The sequence below is a fragment of the Trichoderma virens genome (genome assembly GCF_000170995.1).
Source record: "Trichoderma virens Gv29-8 chromosome Unknown TRIVIscaffold_60, whole genome shotgun sequence".
Taxonomy (NCBI): Eukaryota; Fungi; Ascomycota; class Sordariomycetes; order Hypocreales; family Hypocreaceae; genus Trichoderma; species Trichoderma virens.
In genome coordinates, this window is record NW_014013689.1 from 15241 (window position 1) to 37735 (window position 22495).

Genomic DNA, 22495 nt, shown 5'->3' on the forward strand with positions numbered 1-22495 from the left:
ACTTGATTGGCCCAGACACGGCGCGCGGTCGATCCGGAAGACGGAGGCGCCGCAGCGCCGCGAATATATTTCCTCCTATCAGCTCCAGAAGCGGCTCATCGGTATGACTCTTGATAGAAATGTTGCATTTGCAATTTGGGGGCCCGAGCTCAGCCCAGATGTACGATGTTACCTCGTACTTTCCTGTTTCATCAATCTTTACGGCCCCCAGCGTTCCTCTCAGGGGCTCAAATGGTTGCCCAGCGGCCGGAGTAAGTATTCGAGTAGACACACTATCTTGGGAGGGATAGTATTTGTAGATCAATTTATTTGCGGAGACAGTGGCGGTGCTCAGCTGGGGAATGTAATCGCCTGAGGCTTCAGATAACCTGTCCGGACCTCGCGTTGCGGATATTTAGAACACACCTCAATTAAAAGATCAAGCTTAGCACGTATTGTGGAAACTAGACAAGTTTGCCACAAGTGTTGCAACTTTTATGTAAATACAGGCCCCGCTCTCTCACAGATGAAATATGGGACTATATCATGCGTAGGAAAATATTTACAGTCAACCCGGTACTGAAGCAGTTGTTAAGCGGGATACATGTACCCTGTCATCCTTGCCATTTCGATAGTAATACCCAGAAAACCTAGATAAGGCAGGAACTTTTTCTTGAACCTTTACAAAATACCTCATGCAGCACACGCCGGTTGCGACTCCTAAGAGGCAGTAGCCAATGCCTTGAGGTGGATGCAGTTCAACCAAAATAAGGCAGCAATTTTAGGCTACAGTTCACCTTCGTCAGGCGGCGCAATATTGCCTCAGCTTTCAGCCGCACGGGAGCCTTTGGATGCACTAACGATTATCTCGTCAGGAGAACATTCACATGGAGGTTTGTACCACAAAGAATTGCGCACACAGATTATAATCACTGGGTCAGCAGGTGTAGCAAAAAAAAAAAAAAAAAAGAAGAAGAAGAAGAAGAATAAGAAGAATAAGAAGAAGAAGAGGAAGGAAGGAAGGAAGAAGAAAAAGAAAAAGAATTAAAAAAAAAAAAATGCTTAGTCGACTTAGGAGCGATGCGATTAGGCAGAAGTGCCTTAGGCCAACAAAACATAATCTACTTTTCATACTAGGGGAAGCTTCAAATTAATAGCTAAAAAAATAACTTCTGGGCTGGATCGGCTTATTTCAAAACATGTTCATTCCATTTCTCAAATGAATGATGGCTCAACCCGCTCCCCCACATGAACGCTTTGCATCGCTGCCAAAGTTTTCTTTCGATATCCATGATAGCCTTCGCGAATGGAGTGTATCGGTCCAGCAATGGCTCACTACAAACAAAATGAAACTTGAAGAACGCCAGATCAACTTAGATAAGTTGGCAACGGGCTGTATCGTATTTAATCCTGAAGGCAAGGTGCTCCTCATACAGCGCGCCAGCCACGATTCTTTGCCGAACAGATGGGAGATACCCGGCGGCGCTGTTGAAAACGATGACTCCACCATTTTGTACGGTGCTGCCCGGGAAATGTGGGAGGAGTCGGGGCTTGTTGCAAAGCGTTTCGTTCGGCTTGTTACAGAGGGACCAGGGGGAAGGGATCTACAAGTGTTCCCAAACAGTACGAAAACACTATGGCTTTGTCGGTTTTCATTCGATATCGAGGTCCAAAGTACCAGTCATGTTAAGTTGGATCCGGCTGAGCACCAGGATTTTGTGTGGGCTTCGGAGGATGAAATCAGGGTGCAGAAAATTGGCGACCGAGATATATCGATTACAAACAACGCTATGCGGTCTGTTATACTGGAATCGTTCCGGCTGAGAAATGAAGAACAGCTTGATGCCTACAAAGGACGTCCATAGGTTGGAGCAAAGTTAGCTATGTTAACTCCAATATAATTATAAGCGGTTTGTGATATTATGATGGGCAGCTTTAATGATAGAGTAGGGTGTCTTATCAGCAGTGGCCTAACTTAGTTGTGGCGGGGTAAATATTATTAAGTGAGCAACACAATATGTATGCTTGTTCAAGATAAATTGAAATAACCAGTTAATAACACGGTAATCAGATCAATTTTATTCAATACATCCTACTAGTTACACGACAAAAGAATTACCCGGCTGACCACCTTAGTCTACGGCTTATCCCCGAGAACAACGCACCTTTTAACTAGGTATCTAAATTAGAAAATAAATCACAAAAGTTAGTATTTAGAGATGTGCGACAATTACGTTACAATAACTTGGGAAAGTGTATATTTAAGATTGGAGCTATGCAATTTTAAGATCAGATATTTCCTTGTGAATATCCACTTACTGCATTTATAGCTGTGATCACTGGCCACAGTCACCTAAGACAACCACGAGTCCGCAGATCACATCCTTTCAGGGTAAGCAGGAGTAATATATTTCAACAGTCGAGGCCGTCCCGCCACAATGGTCCATTACACCAGGCAGAACATGGCTGAAAACAATAACAATCATTCTCACAACTGAGCTTACTTGAATATACCCCTGGACATATTATCCGACCGCTAGTTGTAGAGTTTTCCATCTGCTCCAGATATTATTGAGGTACGACTTATGCCAACTTCCCCAATGAGAATCAGGCTCCACAATTGTCTTTGAACGATGACATTAACATTGCTGCGGTTTTGACAATTCTAATGTTAAAACCTTCTTTGAAGCAACATGACAACACAAAAGGAAGGAATGTTCATATTCTCAGGCAGTAATGCATGACAACCCTACTAGCTAGGTCTAGTGGCCTGGTGTTACCGCGATGAATACAAATTAAATTTCGCGCTTCTGCCTTTTATTATACCGCAAATATTCGCTCTCATCCCCGTTATCTCTGTTACCTTCGTGGGTTTTATCATCGGTTTCTTCTTCGTCTCTATCTTCATCGCTCTCCTCATCGTCATTTAGCTCTGATTTAATTTCGTCATCCAGCTCCGATTCGACATCCAACCCTTTTTTTGACTTGCTTGGGTCTGCCTGATGTCTGCCCGACCGACAACCCTGTGACTCTCCACTTAAATTGCAGCAAGTCCATTCAAATCCCTCCGGAAACTGCTCGCGCATCTCATCAGTATCAATAGTTCCATGACATTTCTCGTCATGGTCGGCCCAAAAATCCCCATCATAGTCGACTTCTAGCTCGCCTGTAAGATGTCAATTACTAGATAGGTGTTCTGGGATATGTATATGCATGCTGGATCGCGAATTGGCGGGATCAAAAACCGACGGCGTGGACATACCACTATGGTAAAAGCAATTGATAGAGGTACTGCTTGGGTCGAATGCCGAGTCACATTGCACGCATATTGCCGTGAGGCTAGTATGCGCTCTCATCTCCTTTGCAAAATTGCTCACTTTGCCTGCGACTGAAGGATTATTAGACAGGTAGAGGAGAATTGCACGTGCTTGCTCAGCAGTGAGGCTATTGATTAATTCCATGTTGTCGGCCATAGTGATTTCGGTGCAGTACTTTGCTTTAGAAATAGCTAAACCAAGACGTGTTCAAGTGCAAGCGAGTCAGTTGATAAATACCTAGGTAGTAGGTGTGTAAGCCCTGCTGTCTGGGTGATTGACATTACGTAAGATGCCTGGAGTAGTGCGCTAACGCAAAAGTGGCAGAATCAAGGCTCTCAGTACTCCGTACTCAGCGGTCAGTTGTGACCACACTCAGTGTCTTGCAGTTAAGCTAAGGTGCGGATATATTATTATCATGACCATATAGGACAACAGCTAACTAAATATATCACTATATATCGCTAAAAGTTCAATCGTGATACATTGAAAATTTGCAGTTGCTATATCACAATGCTCTCAGAATTACTCTTTCCCTACCTTACTGGGATAGCGACTCCAACAATACCAAGAGATAAATCGGGGTTGATGATATCAAGGATTTGGTGTTTGCAGCCGCCCCTGAAGATGTTGGATATTCTTATTTACCTTAATGGAGAAATTGTCAAGAGAGTCCTCAGACATGCAGGGAGCAAGACTTTATTTTGCCCTAATTGCTATGCCCAGTGGAAAACTCGTCGTGATGTTCAGTCAAGCACTAAAGACGCAAAGCGCAACCACATATCAGCCACCACTAACACCCCTACCCTGGTATTTTCAGTTCATCTAACGCGCGTTCTCTCCCATGGAAAGCCCATCAATGCCAAATATAGATGCACATCTTCTACATGATCAGACTGGAAGAGGTGTGTCTGATGATCCGAACGATATTGACAAGATGTTGCTGGTCCATGGTCTCTCTATACCTGACACACAAGCGGCGAAGTCACATGAACTTACCAGTCCCGCCTTTCAGCCTCACCAAAGCACTAATTAGCTCCAGTCATCAAGACCAATTTGGACATTATCTCACGATAACGCCATGGCTGTAGCGTTACTTCCCTCGCAGCAAACTTTACGTGGTCCAAGATGGTGTACATCCCCTGCATCATAGCCGACTACAATGGTGGCGACATGATTCTCAGGTCCAGACCTCAAGGTGACTCCGACATTGATCATTTTTCCTCACGAATCCAAGCTCCCAGATACTTGCATAGTTGGTACGACAAGTTAGAGTTGGAACTCCACAGGAAGAGCCGCCTGCCGAGAAATCAGTCTTCTATTCTAATGTTTCTCTCACCATCAAATCAATAGCCATGGGTTTCCTATTCGGACTACATGTATGACGGTGTGTTGAGTTTGTTGCCGCTGCCAAAGGAGATCACCTGCGGCTCCTGGTGGAGGAAATTAGTTGAATCCTCACAGTGCTATCAATGATCTGCCTCTGGCAGTTGGCGTAACAGGTGACAACCGACTCTACTAGTCGCTGGATATATACAGCCAGAACAGCGAGGGCAACATCAAATAGATGAGGTATGATACGCCGAACATAAAAGGAGTGGCCAGCTAGACGATTATCTAGTTCTATGAGAAATAGACTCTGTTCAGTGGTAGTCTGCTTACCAAAAGCAATCGCCTTAGTTGAACGGTAGTTGGGAGAGATAGAGACAAAAATAGGCATGTTTATATTAGAATAACGGATTCGCAGACTGCATAATTGCGCTGTCAATATTTCTCGAGCTCTACAGTGACATAAATGATATACTTTACTCTTCGTCGACGCAGTATGAATATTTATTACAGCACCCCATCCAGAAGCAATTCCATTTACTACCACTCTAGCAAACATGTGCGTAAGGTTCCTATTTCTACTGCCAGAAGTGGAGAGGAGTCTCGCAGACAAAAGAACACTTCGTGTATTGGCAATGATAACTGTAGGAATGGCCTGAGGGATGAATTGCTCACATTGTTGGCAAAAAGTTTCTTGGCGATAATTGAAGTCAAGAATATCCAACAAAGCCTCTTGGTACGCTTCCAGTCCGGAAATGGTATGGAGTGAGCTAAACTTGTGCCATACCTGTAATCACCTCCCTTTGGCAGCGTTATCAATTCCGTCTCGGACGGCGGCATCGAAGCTTCACGGATATATCGTTTCGCAGAAAACGAGCACGATGGTGATACTCAGCTTTACCATTCAGGGCGTCGCCATTAATATCATAGCCTGTTAGACTAACTATCAAGCACAATAAGCTCACAAAGAAAGTTATCAGTTGACTGGATAAATTTATAAGCAGATTGGTCTATTAAGTCTTGAAGTATACATACCCTACATACATATATATATATATATATAATTGGAAGTATAACTATAAGCGATTTGACATATTCAGATGAACGGCTTTAATGATAGAGTAAGGTGCCAATCCAGACTCGCCTAACTCAGATCCAATGCCGCTTTGTTTTACGCCACCAAAAGGGACTTGATCATCACAGTCTTGACTCGAGTTAATCCAAACCATACCTGCTTCAAGTTTCCTTGCAACCCGATGAGCCAATGTTAGGTTTTCAGTAAAGACAGCCGCCCCGAGTCCATATTCTGTATCATTGGCCATCCTTAAGGCCTCATCCTCCGTTCTAAACTTAACGACGACTGCAACAGGGCCGAAAATTTCTTCTCGGTATATTCTCATTGAAGAGGTCACGCTTGTAAAAACTGTAGGGGCAATAAAGAACCCTTTGCCGTGACCAGCAGTTTTTACTGCAGTTCCTCCTGTTAAGATGGTGGCTCCTTCGTTTATACCAACCTCAATGTATGACAGTATACGGTTGTACTGTGCCTTTGATACTTGAGGCCCCTGGAAAGTCCCTCCAGAAAATGGATCTCCCACTTGCATTGACTCAACTCGTGCTTTGAATGCCGCAAGGAACTCATCATATATCCCTTCTTGAACGAGGATGCGGGACGTTGCTGTACAGATCTGACCGTTATTCCACATGACACCGCCGTGCGCCCACTTCACCACTTGATCTAGTTCCGCGTCATTAAAAACCAACAGTGGGCTTTTACCGCCAGTCTCTAGGGTTATATTTTTCATGTTGAGGCTGGCATATTTCATAATTTCTTTGCCAGTAGCAGTACTTCCAGTGAATGCGATTTTATCAACGCCCATGTGCTTCGCAAGAGCAGCCCCGGCGACTTTGCCGTGCCCGTTAATAATATTGATTACACCTGGTGGAAATCCAGCTTGCTTCACCAGACTTGCGAAGTACAAGATAGACAGCGGAGTTTGTTCAGCCGCCTTCAAAATCACTGTATTTCCACAAGCTAGGGCAGGGCCTAGTTTCCACCCAGCCATCTGAAGTGGATAGTTCCATCTAATGAGATCAGTAACGTCGCGACTCAAAGGTGGCAATAGAGAGACCTTAGAAATGTGGATTTCAGACCTTACTTACGGAATTATTTGGCCACAGACGCCAATTGGCTCTCGAATAGTATATGCAAATTTTGCCGGGCCAGTTCCCAGGACAGATCCTTGAATTTTATCCGCATATCCAGCATAATATCTGATTACTGCCGCAGTGGCCGGGACATCTTCGCTGATAGAAACACTATACGGCTTACCATTGTTCCATGTTTCAATGGTGGCAAGGGTTTGCAGGTTTTCTTCAATCAGCCGACTTAATTTAAGCATTAAATTTCCCCTTTCAGTGGGCGAAAGTTCGCTCCAACTGGGATCTTTAAATGCTCTTTGTGCAGCCTGTACTGCTATATCAACATCATCTTCAGATGCACTGTAAACGGAGGCAATCATTAACTCGTCGCTATATATTATTAGTATTTTACGTGGGCAAAGAGGTGATATGGTAATGCAAAGGACGAACGCTGGATTATAGACGTCAAGGGTTTCGTTGTTTGAAGACTTGACGAACTCATTGTTAATGAACAAGCCAAGAGGTTGAATATATTTAAGGCCATTTGGGGCCGTGAGCTCTTTGAATAGATCTGACATCTTTGAATTATCGAAATTTAGTATTGTATTGCAAGTATTTGAGAAGGAGAATGCCACTACTTATATCTGCGTCTTATATACACCTCTTTCATGAGACAAAGTAAACTGGAGCTACTGCGCTAATATCGCGATGCATTGCCAAAATTGTATTAGCATCGTAGCAGAATGCAACTATAACTGCCTGCGAAGTGGAGTTACATACTTCTAGTCTACCTTTTACAACTATTATTATAGTCCTAAACTTCCAAACAAATGAGAAACGTATATTTTTCTACAGCTGGTGGGACTGTCGGGGTAATGAACTTAGAGCTTACGCAATTATTGAAGACACTAGCAATCCTAGATTTGGGAATCCGCGATTTCCGAATTCCCATTGTTTGCTCCTAGAGCGATATCGGATCTAATACTCGGCGTCTCTGGCACATGCGGCGCGCAAGTCACCAAAATTACCCATAACGGCCCATTATGCCGTTAGGCCAACAGGGTAAAGGATTAGGCTAATAATTGTATTTGCAGTGAGAATTATATCGGAATAAGCTGTTTATAAGAGATCAACCCGATACGAAGGACCAGATTGTAAGATGAACACCAAGCCCAACCGCGGCCCCCAAACTTGATCAAATAAGTAAATACCATGTGAGCTCTAACAAGATTATAATTGATATAAATCTCAAGTATATGTGCAAGAGATAAACCAGTGTAACTACGCGTAGATTTAGCTTCCGAGCTATACAATACAATTAGGTGCTTCACTTTTCAGTGCGAGTTAGAGTGTAGGCTTAGAGTTAGCGGTTGGCTATTAAAAAAGGTAAATGCAAGTCAAACAAATGGGCATATATTCTTCTGATACGCCAATGGAGTTGGATGATGCTATTCTTCAACAAGAAGCTCGTTGTAGAAATAAGCTCTGACTGACAAAATGTCTTTAATACTTCTGCTTCCGCTGTATACTACAACAAAGCTCGGAGACCCTGAGATGATTGTATAACCGATGTTAGGCGGGCATTTAAATATCCTACCCTTTCTGTAGTAATAAGGTATTGCTCTGGGAACCATGAGCTAACATCCCTCTTTAGGATCATTTCTGCCGTTGCTCTACCACAGAGCCAGGCATTAACCATGCCGTAGCCGTTATAACCAGCGCTAATCCACTCAGCAGCAGAGTTGCTACCGCTGAGGCGATCGAGTGCTGCTTGTGGGAGCCTTCCAACAAGTGGAAGCCCATCAAGTGGTGTACACATGATGCCAGTCCACGAAGACTTTACTTCAAGCCCCCGGGGGTTATTTCCTGCTGAAGAGGGGGCTTTTTTAAGAATGGATGGCAAGATACCAACTAAGTGAGCCTTCGCTACAACATTCTCGTTCTCATCTGAAGACTCGCCTAGTTGAGAGAGATATGCATCTTCTCCAATGTCCCCTCCACCAAGAAACACGTCGCCCGTCCGCAAATTTTGACTCAGGTAGTCAAAACCGTTCTCAAAGTAGAAACTCCAAGATCTCCGGCCATCCAAGGCAGGATATTCCGGCCCAGGTGCCTGCACCGTCATCTGACCCCGCCGTGGAAAAACAAGACCTCGAAGTCGAGGAAGCAAGTGGCCTACATGGCCTTCGGTGCAGTGAACAACGTGCTTTGCCTTGATGTAGCCTCGTGGCGTGTTGATAAGGTAAGGATGTTCACTGGATTGAACCCTCGTTATCGATATGGCTGGTGTATTTTGTTCGACTGAGAAACGATCATGATGCCGTTCAAGTAGCGCACTGAATATTCCTAAGATGAGCCGATAAGGCCAAGCAGCACCTGCACGGCCGATGAGTGCACCGGCAGCACCAATGAGGCCATACTTCTTGGTTTAAGTTAGAAGATACTTGTATGTGAAAGCATATAACCTACCGTTGCGGCGTCTTCTGGCCCACATATCCTCCACTGGCCCTTTAAATCAGGGAATGCTGCATCAAATCGCTTAAGCATAGCATTTATGTCGTCCATCTTTGCCTGGTTCAATATTGCTGATACGGATTGCACCTCTCTAAGCTCAGAGTCCTCAAATATCGAGTTCCCGAACTCTCGAGCTATAGAAACTATACTTTCGTAGTGAGAAAGCGAGAACCGCACCATCTTGACTGCTGCATCATGGCCGTATTTTCGCGAGAGGCGATCGTAATCTTGCACGGCAACACATCTTATGTGTCCACCATTCCGCCCCGTGGCGCCGGAACAGATGCCTCGAGCATCGAGAACCGTGATTGAGATTCCGTCGTCTTCCTTTAATAGCCACTGCGCAACACTGCAACCTGTGATACCGGAGCCGAGGATGACTACATCTCTCGATTCTGGCAGGGTCTCTGATTGCGTACCTTCTAAATGTATACGAGAAGAAGATTGCCAGAAGGATGTGGTTGGGCTAGGAACCGGCAAACCGGGATCCGCCATCAGCCGTTGGAGTTTGTGGTCTATACAACATTAGCTCTACTATCGGTAACTGCATGGGATCTTTGACCAATCTTTGGACCTAGCATGATAAATCACGGAGTCTGTTCACAGAATTTGCCCATAGAGTTTGCACCTGAGATTCGACAGCGAGACTATTGAATATATTTGGAAGAGCTTACGGTCGATCATATAGCTATCGAAAATGTTCTTGCGTGTCTGAGTAAGGCCGCGATAAACAGGCGAACAAGTCATTGAAGTGGCCGCGATGATTTCCCTAGATCGGCCAAGTGTATGCTAATATGCGGGGGGAAACATGATTAGCCGATCTCGCAAAAGTGGCTGGATATCATCCCCTACAGTATCCAATAGATAAGCATAACCTAAAATTTATCGCCATGATTTACCTAAGTAAGACTAGCACCTCTGTGGATACCCTCTCCGCATTGCAAGGGGACTACAATAAAATCGTTCAAGAAAAGGAATAATGCAAAACTGGCATCCTAATCTCCATTAGTTGTAACAGAATGCGGGGAGATCGGTATACTAATCAAAAAGAACCTTGGAATCTTGCTCTCGGCAATGGCGGAAATTTCAGTAACGGCTAGAGCTGGTGGATACTGTGTCAATCACAACACTTGATATGTTATCAAACAGACTAAAACTCACCGATATCAATCGCCATAACATGCCTAAATTAGACTAATGCATCTGTGGATTCTTCCCCATACTGCGAGGCTGATAACGAACTTAAATCTGGGGGATAAGCACCAGTGAGTCCCATAAAAACCGTCCGAATATCTCTTAAAATACATACGCCGAACATGCGTGAATGTCTGCGACCAACTATCACTGCTACTGGTTCAAGGTCACGAAGACTCTCCTACATTTATTTTGGCACCTGTATCGGGAGTCATACGTCGCTGTTAATTCCCACACTCACAAATAACATTGACCATACGGCGTACCCGAAAAGATTCGACGGACGGTTTCACGATGGTGGCCGAGAAGAGGGATTCAATGACGATTAGTCAGAGCCATGATTCACCCAGCGATTTTACTTCAAAAGCTCTGTCTAACGATGAATATCAATTGGCACAGCTGGGATACAAACAAGGTTTCCTTTTTCTCATGATCATCCGCTATGTAACCTCTCTAACCTTTCAAAGAATTCTTCCGCACTTTGGGGCTTTTTGAAAACTGGGCAGCGACATTCACTGTTTGTTATCTGAGTATCTATCTTTGGCGGCGTGCATTCTGACAGAGAAGCAGACTATGAATTTCATCTCCGGTATTCCCATGATGTTTGCCTTTGTGATGTCCACTGGTGGACCTGAAGCGGCATTTGCAAACTGGACGATGGTTGGGGGCCTCTCGTTCGTTGTATCATTAGCAATGGCTGAGATTGCTTCCGCCCTTCCCGTCGCCGGTGGCATCTACTACTGGAGTTTTTACCTCGGTGGTAAGAAATGGGGACCGTTTTTAAGTTGGATGACCGCTGTAAGGTTCCATTCTCTTCCAAATTCCCACATACAGGGCTGACTTTATTTTTTCGTGAAGTGGTGGAATTGGGCAGGCTGGATAACCGTTCCTTGCGGTGTTCAACAAGGTGCAACTAACTTTCTCATATCTGCACTCGAAATACAATATCCAAACGCAGAAGTCTTGACCAAAGGATGGTTTTCTTGGATATTGACTTCTCTGGGAATTCTGATTGCGATGCTTCCAAATATTATTAGCCCGCGAGTTCTGTAGGTTCCACGTGTAACCTCACACTACCATGACAAACTAAATTTGTATATAGGCAACTCTACTTCCGGTTTGCCATTCTAATATTCTTCTCATTATTTTTTGCTTACTGGATATGGTTTCCAACAAAGGCAAGTCCTGAACATCTTCTTTCAATATTTTTTTTGCTAATATGGTGCATTTAGGCTAGCGGAAACTTCCAACCATCGTCGGGAGTATTTCAACATTTCTTTAATAATATCAATGAAGGCGACAGAAAGCAAGCTTCGGATGGGTACTGCTGGGTTATATCGACGCTTTTCGTAAGTTTTGTGGATAAAATTTGCAAATCCAACTGTTACTGAAATAGCCTTTGCGAAGGGAGCCTGGATTTTTTTTGGGTATGTTCTTACACGCCAACAACAATCATGGGTTTCCTAACATTACATTACAGCTATGATGCGTCTGCACATCTAGCAGAGGAAACAAAAGAGGCTTCCGAAGTCGTGGCAAAAGGAATGTGGATGGCAACACTATCTGGCTGGCTACTCTCTATTCCAACCTTGATCCTCATTCTCTTTTGCATACAAGATTTTGATGCCATAATCGCCGGTATGATTATGATACTTTTTCTCAATGATACCTACTAAATTTAAGCTTAGCAACGTACGCAAATAATTGGGCCGAATATCTTATGCAGCTTATCGGCCCTGCTGGTTCTACCGCCATCCTTGTCCTCTTGTGGGTTGACAGTACTTGCGCAACCGCATCGGCCTTCATGTCTGCACAGGTACCATCAATCTCCTATATTTGACTGTGACTTCAACTAATTCCTTTCAGCGCGTAACATATGCTATATCTCGCGACAATGTTCTTCCTTTCTCACGATACTTTCGGAAACTCACGACTACCCACCGCATGCCCCTCCACGCTGCCTTCCTTGTCGCCACCGTCTCCATTGCTATTTCCACCGCTGTTATTGGTTCATCTGTCGCATTCTCCGCTATCACGGCCATGTCCACCATAGCCACCAATGTCAGCTACCTCTTCCCTATTATAGCCCGCCAAACCGTTGGCGCTGGGGCTTTTGTACCAGCCAAATGGAACTTAGGTCGAGCTAGCCCAGTTGTTGCTACAATTTCAAGTGTTTGGATTTTCTACCTCCTTGTCGTTCTGTCGTTGCCGCAGGTGTATCCTGTTACTGGGGTGAGCTTTCTCTTCCTCTCGGTTTGTCTAGCGTTACTGACAAAATTTCGAAGACTACATTGAATTATGCTCCCGTGATGATTGGAGCTGTCACTTTAATATCCTTGGTAGGTTGGGTGTTTCCATTCGGACTTGGAGGTAAATATTGGTTTAAAGGCCCTCAGACGACTATTACGGATGAAGATGTATTAGAGGCCACGATACCAGAAATGAGCTAGGATTTGGCTCGAATTACACATAATGCACAACGATATGTTAATCTTTGTCTCAATAAATTCAACTTTGTTCATTATTTAATTGCAATCATTACACTATCGGAAGCTTAATGTGAACCGATGCTTATAACACCAGATGCTTTCTGGAAACCCTAACCGAGCATAGTCTCGCACCCCATGTCGCGAATAAGATCAATCCAGAAGATCTTTTCTCCCATATCCAGACGTCTATACATTTCCTTGATGACTTGCAACATTAGATCAACTGGCCGTGAATGAACCAATGTCCGGAGAGATGCCAGCCGGGAAATTGTGAATGCTCGTAAACCCATGACATGGTCATGATCCAAATCCAATACTGCTTCGCGAGATGATAAGGAAGTATGGAATTGGTTAGGCTCTGGAATAAATGAAGATGGTATTACCAGCGAACCGGCGGCGACAAATATTAAAATGGCCTGAACAGACCTAGTGCCAGATGTAATTGGAATCTGTTGCAAGCGGGTGAGGACGCCAAACCCGAGAGAGCTTAGAAACGTACTATTCGAAGTGGCATTCGGCAGTGAGTTATACCAGTCCGCTATCGGATTGTTCTTGGCACCTAGCTGAGGCCACACTGCAGATGATATGCATTCTCGACGTTGTCGTAGAATGCCGGGAAATTTGCGATATATTTGATATAAGCCACCAAAGAGGTATGCTTCCGCAAGAAGAATGTGATGATGTGGTGGAGTATTTGGATCTCCCGAGTCATCAATCTCCGCAATACCTGGTAATGCAACAGACCAGAGAGCTTCTTCTAGTTTCGTAGCGTCTTGACTGAGTCTCTGGTATCTAAGTGAGCCAGCATCAGAGTGACGATCAGTTCGTCTCAGTGACTGGATAACCTTTGTGACGCGGCTGAAGATAGCTTGGATAGGCGATGACACCCCAGTCCATGGGTGTGGAACTATGCGATGATTGCCGGGCTCTCTTATTACTCTGGCCGCAATATTGGGGTTTTCTTCCACCGTGACACCATCCATATCGGAACTGAACTCTACTTCGTCACTGACTAGACTTATAGCCATTTCCCAGTATATGAGAGCAGACTTGAAGAAGTTAGTCATTGACTGATTGTTTCCTCTTGCGGATATCGAATTTGACGAGATGGCTCGCTGGGCGGCATGAAAATGAGGGATGCCTATATCTTTTCCATCGTGCCAGGCGGTACTCAATCCGATGAGAAATATTGCGAACAGGGTGTCTTCACGGACTTCATTTGTTTGTTTGAGGCTCTCTGCGATACATCTTAAGGCCTGACTTTGATATTGAAGAGCGATAACCTTCAGCTGTGGCATTTCGTCTGCTAGTCTTGCTGCAGAACTGCTCAGCATTGCGTTGAATACTGGCGCAGAATACGAGAAGATTTGAGAAACATATGATCGAAATGGGTTAAGTTCTGAGTCGAAGCTGGAGAAAATGGAACAGACGTTCTTGAAATAATACGTTGCCAAACGTGCCGGAAGGTAGCTAATGGCTGGCGGAATAGAACCCTTCCATGGGACAACTAAAGAAGGATTTAGACACTGATCAATGTCTTGGTATCGCATCGCACCCGGCAATGATGGAATAGTACTTCTGAAGTCCATGGTGCCCATATAGCTATTCGTGTCCCAAGAGTCGGCCAAGTCATGACTATTCTGGAGCTTGTAAAACTCGTTTGCGTTTGCCGATATTAGGCCATTCTCTTCTTCTTCAATCTCCACATTATTCTCAGTTAGGAAACGCGATGTTACATTTGAACATCTCTGTGGAAGAATATTCTGAGCTGTAGACGTTGCTTTTTGAAACGCAGGGAAGCCCATAGTAGAAGCAGATAGAGAGGATAGACAATCATCGGGTGCCGGCCTTGGAGACGTGTTGTATGCGAGGCTTTGGTTTGGCGCTGTTAAAGCTTAGTCTCCTGTGATAACGAGCTAGGAAACCATGTCAAACCTTCAACGTTATTGAACACCTCGTGCTTTGTAGACCATCGTATAATCAGGCCTGGATACCCCGGACATTGGAGTCTTCTTGAAGTGCAGCGGCCACAGCTGGGTTTCGCTTCATCGCATTTTACCTATGCGCGGGCCATCCTTAACTGATGTGCTCTAGAGTTAAGAGGTGTGTGGAGGGTGGGTGGTCACGAACCTTGCTGGATTTACAACGAGCGCAGCCGCTAAAAGTTTTGTTCACTGGGCGTCTTTTGGCAGGCATTGAAAGCGTTTACCTATGAATGTGGGCCACTATGCCAATATATGAAAGATTTAATCTGCAAACGTCAATCTTGCCAATGGCAGAGGAGTCATCAAGGGAGGTCACAAGATGAGTATCAATGGAATACAGAAATATGAAGAGTCGGCTTGAAAAGCGTTGTAGCGAGGCCCTAAATTTCCCAGACAAACAACCTATATCATTGAGTATGTCATAGAGGTTGTCAAGCCACGGTTGTCAGTATGGATGGAGATGAAGTGGACTTGATTCCATGGATGAACGTCCGACCGATACGGTCTAACTCTTATCATAACGAGCTAACAGGGGTAGACTAATTCGGAATAACTTAAGACCGATGCACTAACTACAATCAGAATAATGAGACGGTATCTTGATTCGGTAGTCAGGCACAAGAAGTACCTATTCGCTAATATGAGACTAGAACTGGGGGTCTGTCCCTTGGGAAATACATACCTAATGCTTTAGGTATACAGGTCGTCACACAGTCATCCGTTTGATCGCAATGTTAAGCTCAGATAGGCAATGAGATGTACATAGTATAAGCGCTGTGAGATGTGGGTCACTTCAGCGATTTCTTCTTCGTAAGGTTATCGACTGAGATAGTGTGTGCTGCTGACTAATACGGCATCTCGTTTGTGTACGAGTACGGCATCGTCGATCTATTGGAGCCCGTTTTGTTGTTTCATCTTACCTAAGAGCACCTGAGCTTAATTACTAAGCTCGACTAACTCGGTGTCGGCAGGATGCCAACGGAGATGTAAAAACATTGGCAAAAAAGGTATATATTGTATTCCTCCACTAATTTCGCAACTCGCTTTTCCACTTTATCCAAGCTCCTACCAAATTACCAGGTTTAGTACTCGTAAGCCTTATTCTTACAATCGCCCGCAGTTATATACAAAGAGGGGTCCCCCCACTACTCCTTTATCTTATAGGATAAATTCCCAATCTCGACGAATTTTATTATTTACAGAGAAAGCCGTAAATCAGGTTAGACATTTTAATATTGCTGATGGAAAGCTTATAGAATAGGCACAATCAACTGCAAAGGGGATGCAATTGCAATTATATACCCTAATAGCTAAAATAGCTGAGGTTAGACCATATCACAATATCTCACTGTAATATCAGTGATATCCTTGATCAGCTTCAACCCTTTCCACTACCTGGCTTTATCCGATTAATGTTATATTATCTTAAAGATGTAACTTAGTTTATTATCAGATAGGTTTCTTCCAACACCACTGTTTCTTCAAAAGGGGGTAAACTTTTGAGAGGCTGTGCCGGTATTTTGACTAGATGGTTTTCTTTCGTATCGCATTGGTATTAGCGCCATCTAGCGGCTTTATGCATACGAAGTACGCGTCATCTAGAATATTTTTCATTACTAAAAATAGTGTTGCTTGCCTGGGGAGTTTCGGTGTGTTTAGAATAACAGATTCTGTAACCAATGAGTCAGTTGTATTTATTATTAATTGCTTCTGAATTCCACCCTACGGATTGCTAACTCATTTCTATTCCTTTAATATTCACTAGAGCAAGATCAATACAATATTTTCGGACATTATGCTACTCTCTGCCCGGAGAGTAGCAGTTGCGATGTTTGTTATCTGTGTCACTCTCGGAATGTACGAAGTCGTTCAAGAGAAACATCTCTCCAATTCCCTCAGCTTCTTGAGAGACGTTAGCAACTCGAGTTTACCAATGGAGAAAAAATATCCGCGGTTTGCCTATGCACAATATGCTACTGACATAGATTACTTATGCAATAGTGTACGTTAGATTCCGCGTTATAATATAAACATGGTACCGGTTGCTAATAGATTATGTTGTAGGTTATTAACTTTAACCGTCTGAAGCGTTTCGGTGCCAAATATGACCTGGTGTTGATATTCCCAAAGGCATGGGACCAGGAGGTGAGATAGCTTGGCTTCGACATACCACTCGCCCTGCTAACTAGGCACTCCAGAGTGCGAATACACGTGAGGCTAAGGCCATAGAGAAACTTCGAGCTAGCGATCTCAACATCGTTTTCCGCCCGTTTGACATTCTTTCTACAGACAAAGGAGACTCGACATGGCGCGACAGCCTTACGAAATTCCACGCCTTTGCCCTTATCGAGTACACAAGAATCTTAGCCTTCGACTCAGACTCGCTCGTCCTTAACAATATGGACTTCCTATTTCTTGCGCCAGATTCGCCTGTAGCTATGCCACGCGCATATTGGCTAACCGACGGTGATCATGCTGCGAAGCAGATCCTAGGGTCGCATCTTATGCTTATCGAACCCAACACGCATCGATACAAGAGAATAATCAACGAGGCTATACGGAGTGGCGATTTCGATATGGAGGTGTTAAATGAGTTATTTGAAGACTCGGCCATGATACTCCCTCACCGACGCCTTGCGTTGTTAACAGGAGAGTTCCGAAACAAGCATCACCACAAATACCTCGCCCCTGATGAAGACGAGGAATGGAACGCGATAGTTGAAGCTGGAAGGGCATATCTGGTGCATTTCAGCGACTGGCCCCTGCCAAAGCCATGGAGATCCCATACTGAGGCCCAATGGCAGGCGGCCTTACCGGAATGTCCAGATATTGAGAAACTGGATCGGCCAAAGTGTGCCGACAGACTCGTGTGGACAGGATTTTATAATGATTACGACACTGATAAAAAAGCTTACTGTTATTTAACTAATCCATGAGATACAGCTAAAGTCTAGCGTTTGTAAAACTCCTTGCATCTTTTTACTTTTCTCTATTACGCCCCCAGCCTTCACAAAGCCATAACCTTTGATATAGGACTCGTATCAGCTCTTCGGGATCCAGCCTCAATATTTTCCAATCATTTATAGGGAATAAATGGAGGAGCCGGCTTACATATCTCATTGCAACCAAACCAGAGCCAGAATTGGCAATTACGCTGATTATGCTTGTGGTCATGTGTAAGCCTAGCAACTCTATGATATGGCTGGACTTTCAGCAATATCATTTTAAGTTGCGCTTTTGGTAGATAATATTGGTAAGTAAATAACCTTAGCTTTCTTTGACATAGATTACAACTAACAGAAATTAAGATAGGCCCAGAGAATCGAGTTGTGAATGCGAGGTAGGAATTGGAGTGATTCAGCAAACACCAACAATAGTATCTGGTCCCAATAAGAGAGCTACTGCCTTCTCAAGTAGTCAACTCTTTGAATCCGCCCTCCTCAATGTCTTTTGCGCCTCAATTCACACCTATTGCGGCCCCAGACGAGCCATATCCCAATGGCCCTGCTCTCCTCAGTCCTGCCATTATCTGTGTCTCAACTTGCTATCCTCTTGCTTATCTTGATAGCGCGCCGGTTTTATCAGAGGCTATCACGCACGAAAACGTTCATTGTCTCAAGATGGACCTGATGTGGCTCTGGGCGGTTATGCTTCCGACAGCACCATCAACATTTCGACGACTTCCACCCCGCCTAGGCGGTCATTTAGGCGTACAAGTTAGCCTGAAGAAATTTATGAGTGCCCCGAGGAGTTTGTCCAACGGTTGCATAAGCGGCCTTCCTCAGCTATCAAGGAGGCTCTGCTTGTTGCCAGCGATGGTATTAGAGGCAAGGCCGGCGGGCGTCATCCTACTCTGATGTATGAACCAAACGTCCCAAACGGTAAATACGAGCAGCTGGTGGACGACGCCCTGAAGAAGCTGCCACTGAAGCGCCGCGAGGTCGAACGATTGTCTAGAAGTGATAAAGATTGCGACGAAGAACTCGGAAGCCGCCACTGCTTGATAGAGTATCACGATACGAATGAGACAACATAAATCAACGATACTACTAAGCACTCCCAATTGATCGATTCTCAACGTAACTCCGGGACGGCAGCATTTGGGGACTTGCCACTGCGCAATATCCATTTAAATACCATGGCATTAAAAAAGTGTCTCTACGTTCCAGTTTCACTTTGATAGAGCGTTATGCGATATACAGAGTTAATTTGCTTGGCTATTCCGAAAATTACCAACCAGTCCAATGGCCCACACTGTCTCAAACAAACAATAACGAATCTGGAGCAGCAAAGTTTACACCAAACGAAGAGAGTATAATAGGCGTGTGAAAGCCCCCATGGCGTAGTAGCATGTGCCTGGAGGCTTTATGTTACTTCCGTTCGACATTGTAAGGCAGTCGGTTTACACCCGTTTGAGGGCTCCGTCAACAAATTTAACCATACTTTTTAACCAAATGGTTAGAATTGCCGCAAACGTAAGTCCTTGGGGCAGAACCTGTAGCTGCTGACCGAGGTCGACATAACAACCCGGGCCGTACCCCGTACAATATCAGTTGCCCTGTCCTTACGGCTAAAAACTATGGCCATATCCTATATAATAAGCGGCGCTGCCCAGAGCGGCGCCGGGAAGTTAGGCCTGTAGGCCCCCTGCGGCAAGAAGTAACTGGAAGAAGAAAGCTATGTGTGTATATATACAGCCTACTTGAGCTATCCAACTATCACTGCACTTTCCTCGAATAGCCGAGAATAAGACGGCAATAGGCCGTCATTGCAGTGAAACTACAGCATAGAGATTTTCTCCCCAGTGGCAGGTATGGGTATTCCTTGAAGATTTTTCCCCTATAAAGGACCTAACAGAGGGGCTAGTATGTACCCTAGTATAACTAGTGAGTAACTATTGGTGTAATAGAATAAATAGCCGTGTAAGGGAGGAGGAGTTGCTGCCGTGGACATAAGTACACCGTTCAAGAGAATTTGAGCTGTCCCGTAGTGGATCCACTCGCGGCAGCAACTGTAGCGTTTTAACATTTGTCTTGACGATTTGTTTTTATCTTGGTAATTAAGAAGCATGTAGTCTTAACCCAGAAGATAGCCAGCATACCCCAAGTGGGAAGGTTGCATATTCGACTCTGACATTTAAAATATCAACCCGTAACACAAGATTTGTACAGGTTGAGAGGCACACTTACCGAATGCAATATAGGACAAATGGAACATTTTCAATAGCTATTCGACTTTCAGTAGCCTCTAATCCATTGTGTTAAACAAATCCCCAAGACCAGGTATCACCCACAAGGTTAATTTCCCCAGCTTTCCAACCCCGCATGTCGTCAGTCAATGGAAATGCATCAGTTCCTGTTCAAGGCTGCGGGTTGTAGCAATGCTTTGACCACTAGTCAGCTCTCATAGTAAAATGGTTTCGACGACTTCATTCCATTTTAACTCCAATAGGATTTAACCGTCCGTGGGAGATTTAGCCGATCGGTAGGGTAAAGTTTGTTAGCTAAACAAAACAGCTAATGGTGTGTCGCAGGCTAAATTGCTAACGGACGAGACACGGGATAGCAATGAGCTCACAATGCAGCCCCATAAACATCTGGATTAGGGTAATAGAGTGTGAGGTATAAAATGAAAGGTATTGTTAGTAGAAACCAAGGACCGAGATCTTATATTCAACATCATAGTGCCACTAAATTTAACTATATCTTCATTCACAGGCGGGCGAATTACGTTAACCCAGCGCATGTCTCACCCCCAATCTCTAGAGATGTCTCAAGGCGCAGACAAGAAAGCAGAGGTCGAGCATGTGCCACAAGCTGAAGCCTTCGAAACAGCTGGTAACTGGACCAACCTCGCTGAAGATGCTCGCAACGCAACACAGGAAGAACATAGCTTGACGTTTCTCAAGGCCGTCAAGATGTACCCGCAAGCATGCATGTGGTCTATGATTGTCTCAATCGTTGTCATTATGGATGGATACGACACGGCTCTCATCGGCAATCTTTTCGGGTATCCCGCTTTTCAACAGCAATTTGGTCATCCCCAAGGACAGGGGAAATATCAGTTAGAGGCAAAGTGGCAGACTGCTTTAGGACTGGCGAGCCCTCTAGGTAATATCGTTGGCATTTATCTCAACGGTCTTATCACTGAGTGGCTTGGTCACAAGAAAGCTGTTCTGGGAACTCTTGTGTTTCTTACTGGTGTTCTATTTATTCCCTTCTTTTCAAAGACCATTGAGGTGCTTTTCGCCGGGGAATTGTTGTGTGGTTTGGCATGGGGTGTTTTCACCACTTTGGCCCCCGCATATGCCTCAGAAGTCGCCCCAGTAGCCCTTCGCGCATACCTCGAGACTTTCGTTGTCCTTTGCTGGGGAATCGGCCAGTTCGTTTCATACGGTGTTCTCTACGGCTTGGTAAATCGCACCGATGAGTGGTCTTGGCGAATCCCGCTTGCCATCCAGTGGGTTTGGCCTGTTATCGTTATTCCTCTGCTTCTGTTTGCACCTGAGTCTCCCTGGTGGCTCGTTCGCAAAGGTCGTATCGACAAAGCGGAGCAGTCTATGAAACGACTTTCCTCCAAGAAAACGCAAACTAGTAAGCAGTCTATTGCTTTGATGGTTCAAACTACCAACCTGGAGATGGCCATGACGGAAGGGGCCTCATACAGGGACTGCTTTCGCGGAACAAACATATGGCGTACCGAAATCGGATGCGTCGTTTGGGCGTCCCAGGTTCTCTGTGGTTTTGCCATAGCTAATTACTCGTCCTACTTTTACGAGCAAGCTGGGTTGGCCGCAGCAAACGCTTACAAAATGACCATTGGACAAGGAGGAATTCATTTCTTGTGCACTCTACTCTCAGTATTTGTGACTGCACGATTTGGTCGACGTGGAATCATGCTTTGCGGATATGCGGGCATGTCTTGTGCTATGTTTATTCTTGGATTTCTAGCACTTGCTCGCCAAACCACGGGCCTGGGCTATGGCCAGGCTATTATGTATCTTGTCTGGTACGTCATCTACCAGTTGACTGTTGGTCCAACTGCCTACATTATTGTTGGCGAGATATCTTCCACCCGCCTTCGGTCTAAAAGTATCTCCCTGGCTCGTAACGCATACAATGTTGCAAATGTGTTTAGCGCCACTGTGGCTCCCTATACTCTGAATCCTACTGCGGGAAATCTGAAGGGCAAGACTGCCTTTCTGGCTGCCGGTTTCTCGCTCCTTTGTTTGCTGTGGGGTTACTTTCGCCTCCCCGAAAGCAAAGATAGGACGTACGAGGAATTGGATCTATTGTTTTCACAGAATCTGAAGGCTCGTGAATTCAAAGATGCGTCTGCCGACAGCATGGATACATCTGAATTTACCAAACAATATTAAAATGATATCCTGACATACCCACAGCATTCTAACTATTTCCTGGGGGTCTTTAGCTAGTAGTACTATTAGTTTTGTAGGATACAATAGAACTTTCCTGTTCAAATTCCAACTACGTCGTCCGATACTAAATCTTCTAACCACTCGTGAGTTGTTCTCTATAGCATTGGGTAA

The 22495-nt window shown here is 44.7% G+C and overlaps 9 protein-coding genes across 9 annotated transcripts; 5 read left to right on the forward strand and 4 right to left on the reverse strand.

Annotated features, from left to right (window-relative positions):
• Positions 1 to 1205: 1205 nt before the first annotated feature.
• TRIVIDRAFT_53195 (uncharacterized protein) lies at positions 1206 to 1844 on the forward strand (the record flags this gene model as incomplete). Its single annotated transcript, XM_014100552.1, has 1 exon — positions 1206 to 1844. One exon carries the CDS (start codon positions 1206 to 1208, stop codon positions 1842 to 1844), a length of 639 nt encoding a protein of 212 aa, XP_013956027.1.
• Positions 1845 to 2774: 930 nt separating this feature from the next.
• Positions 2775 to 3452, reverse strand: TRIVIDRAFT_191886 (uncharacterized protein; the record flags this gene model as incomplete). Its single annotated transcript, XM_014100553.1, has 2 exons — positions 2775 to 3145; positions 3242 to 3452. 2 exons carry the CDS (start codon positions 3450 to 3452, stop codon positions 2775 to 2777), a joined length of 582 nt encoding a protein of 193 aa, XP_013956028.1.
• A 2246-nt stretch (positions 3453 to 5698) lies between these two features.
• Positions 5699 to 7342, reverse strand: TRIVIDRAFT_53146 (uncharacterized protein; the record flags this gene model as incomplete). The annotated part of the gene is made up of 3 exons (XM_014100554.1): positions 5699 to 6707; positions 6786 to 7154; positions 7215 to 7342. 3 exons carry the CDS (start codon positions 7340 to 7342, stop codon positions 5699 to 5701), a joined length of 1506 nt encoding a protein of 501 aa, XP_013956029.1.
• A 950-nt stretch (positions 7343 to 8292) lies between these two features.
• Positions 8293 to 10025, reverse strand: TRIVIDRAFT_70786 (uncharacterized protein; the record flags this gene model as incomplete). Its single annotated transcript, XM_014100555.1, has 3 exons — positions 8293 to 9186; positions 9234 to 9793; positions 9953 to 10025. The coding sequence occupies 3 exons, from the start codon at positions 10023 to 10025 to the stop codon at positions 8293 to 8295; spliced, it is 1527 nt and encodes a 508-aa protein (XP_013956030.1).
• Positions 10026 to 10766: 741 nt separating this feature from the next.
• Positions 10767 to 12922, forward strand: TRIVIDRAFT_222688 (uncharacterized protein; the record flags this gene model as incomplete). The annotated part of the gene is made up of 9 exons (XM_014100556.1): positions 10767 to 10887; positions 10940 to 10989; positions 11043 to 11270; positions 11331 to 11521; positions 11705 to 11821; positions 11953 to 12110; positions 12161 to 12288; positions 12339 to 12704; positions 12758 to 12922. 9 exons carry the CDS (start codon positions 10767 to 10769, stop codon positions 12920 to 12922), a joined length of 1524 nt encoding a protein of 507 aa, XP_013956031.1.
• Positions 12923 to 13083: 161 nt separating this feature from the next.
• TRIVIDRAFT_125997 (uncharacterized protein) lies at positions 13084 to 14451 on the reverse strand (the record flags this gene model as incomplete). The annotated part of the gene is made up of 1 exon (XM_014100557.1): positions 13084 to 14451. A coding segment is annotated over one exon (1368 nt), but the record flags the coding sequence as incomplete, so codon positions are not given.
• A 2428-nt stretch (positions 14452 to 16879) lies between these two features.
• TRIVIDRAFT_53185 (glycosyltransferase family 8 protein) lies at positions 16880 to 17882 on the forward strand (the record flags this gene model as incomplete). The annotated part of the gene is made up of 3 exons (XM_014100558.1): positions 16880 to 16948; positions 17011 to 17091; positions 17136 to 17882. 3 exons carry the CDS (start codon positions 16880 to 16882, stop codon positions 17880 to 17882), a joined length of 897 nt encoding a protein of 298 aa, XP_013956033.1.
• Positions 17883 to 18389: 507 nt separating this feature from the next.
• TRIVIDRAFT_222691 (uncharacterized protein) lies at positions 18390 to 18982 on the forward strand (the record flags this gene model as incomplete). The annotated part of the gene is made up of 2 exons (XM_014100559.1): positions 18390 to 18662; positions 18719 to 18982. The coding sequence occupies 2 exons, from the start codon at positions 18390 to 18392 to the stop codon at positions 18980 to 18982; spliced, it is 537 nt and encodes a 178-aa protein (XP_013956034.1).
• A 1731-nt stretch (positions 18983 to 20713) lies between these two features.
• On the forward strand, positions 20714 to 22324 carry TRIVIDRAFT_53157 (uncharacterized protein; the record flags this gene model as incomplete). The annotated part of the gene is made up of 1 exon (XM_014100560.1): positions 20714 to 22324. One exon carries the CDS (start codon positions 20714 to 20716, stop codon positions 22322 to 22324), a length of 1611 nt encoding a protein of 536 aa, XP_013956035.1.
• Between the last annotated feature and the right edge of the window lie 171 nt (positions 22325 to 22495).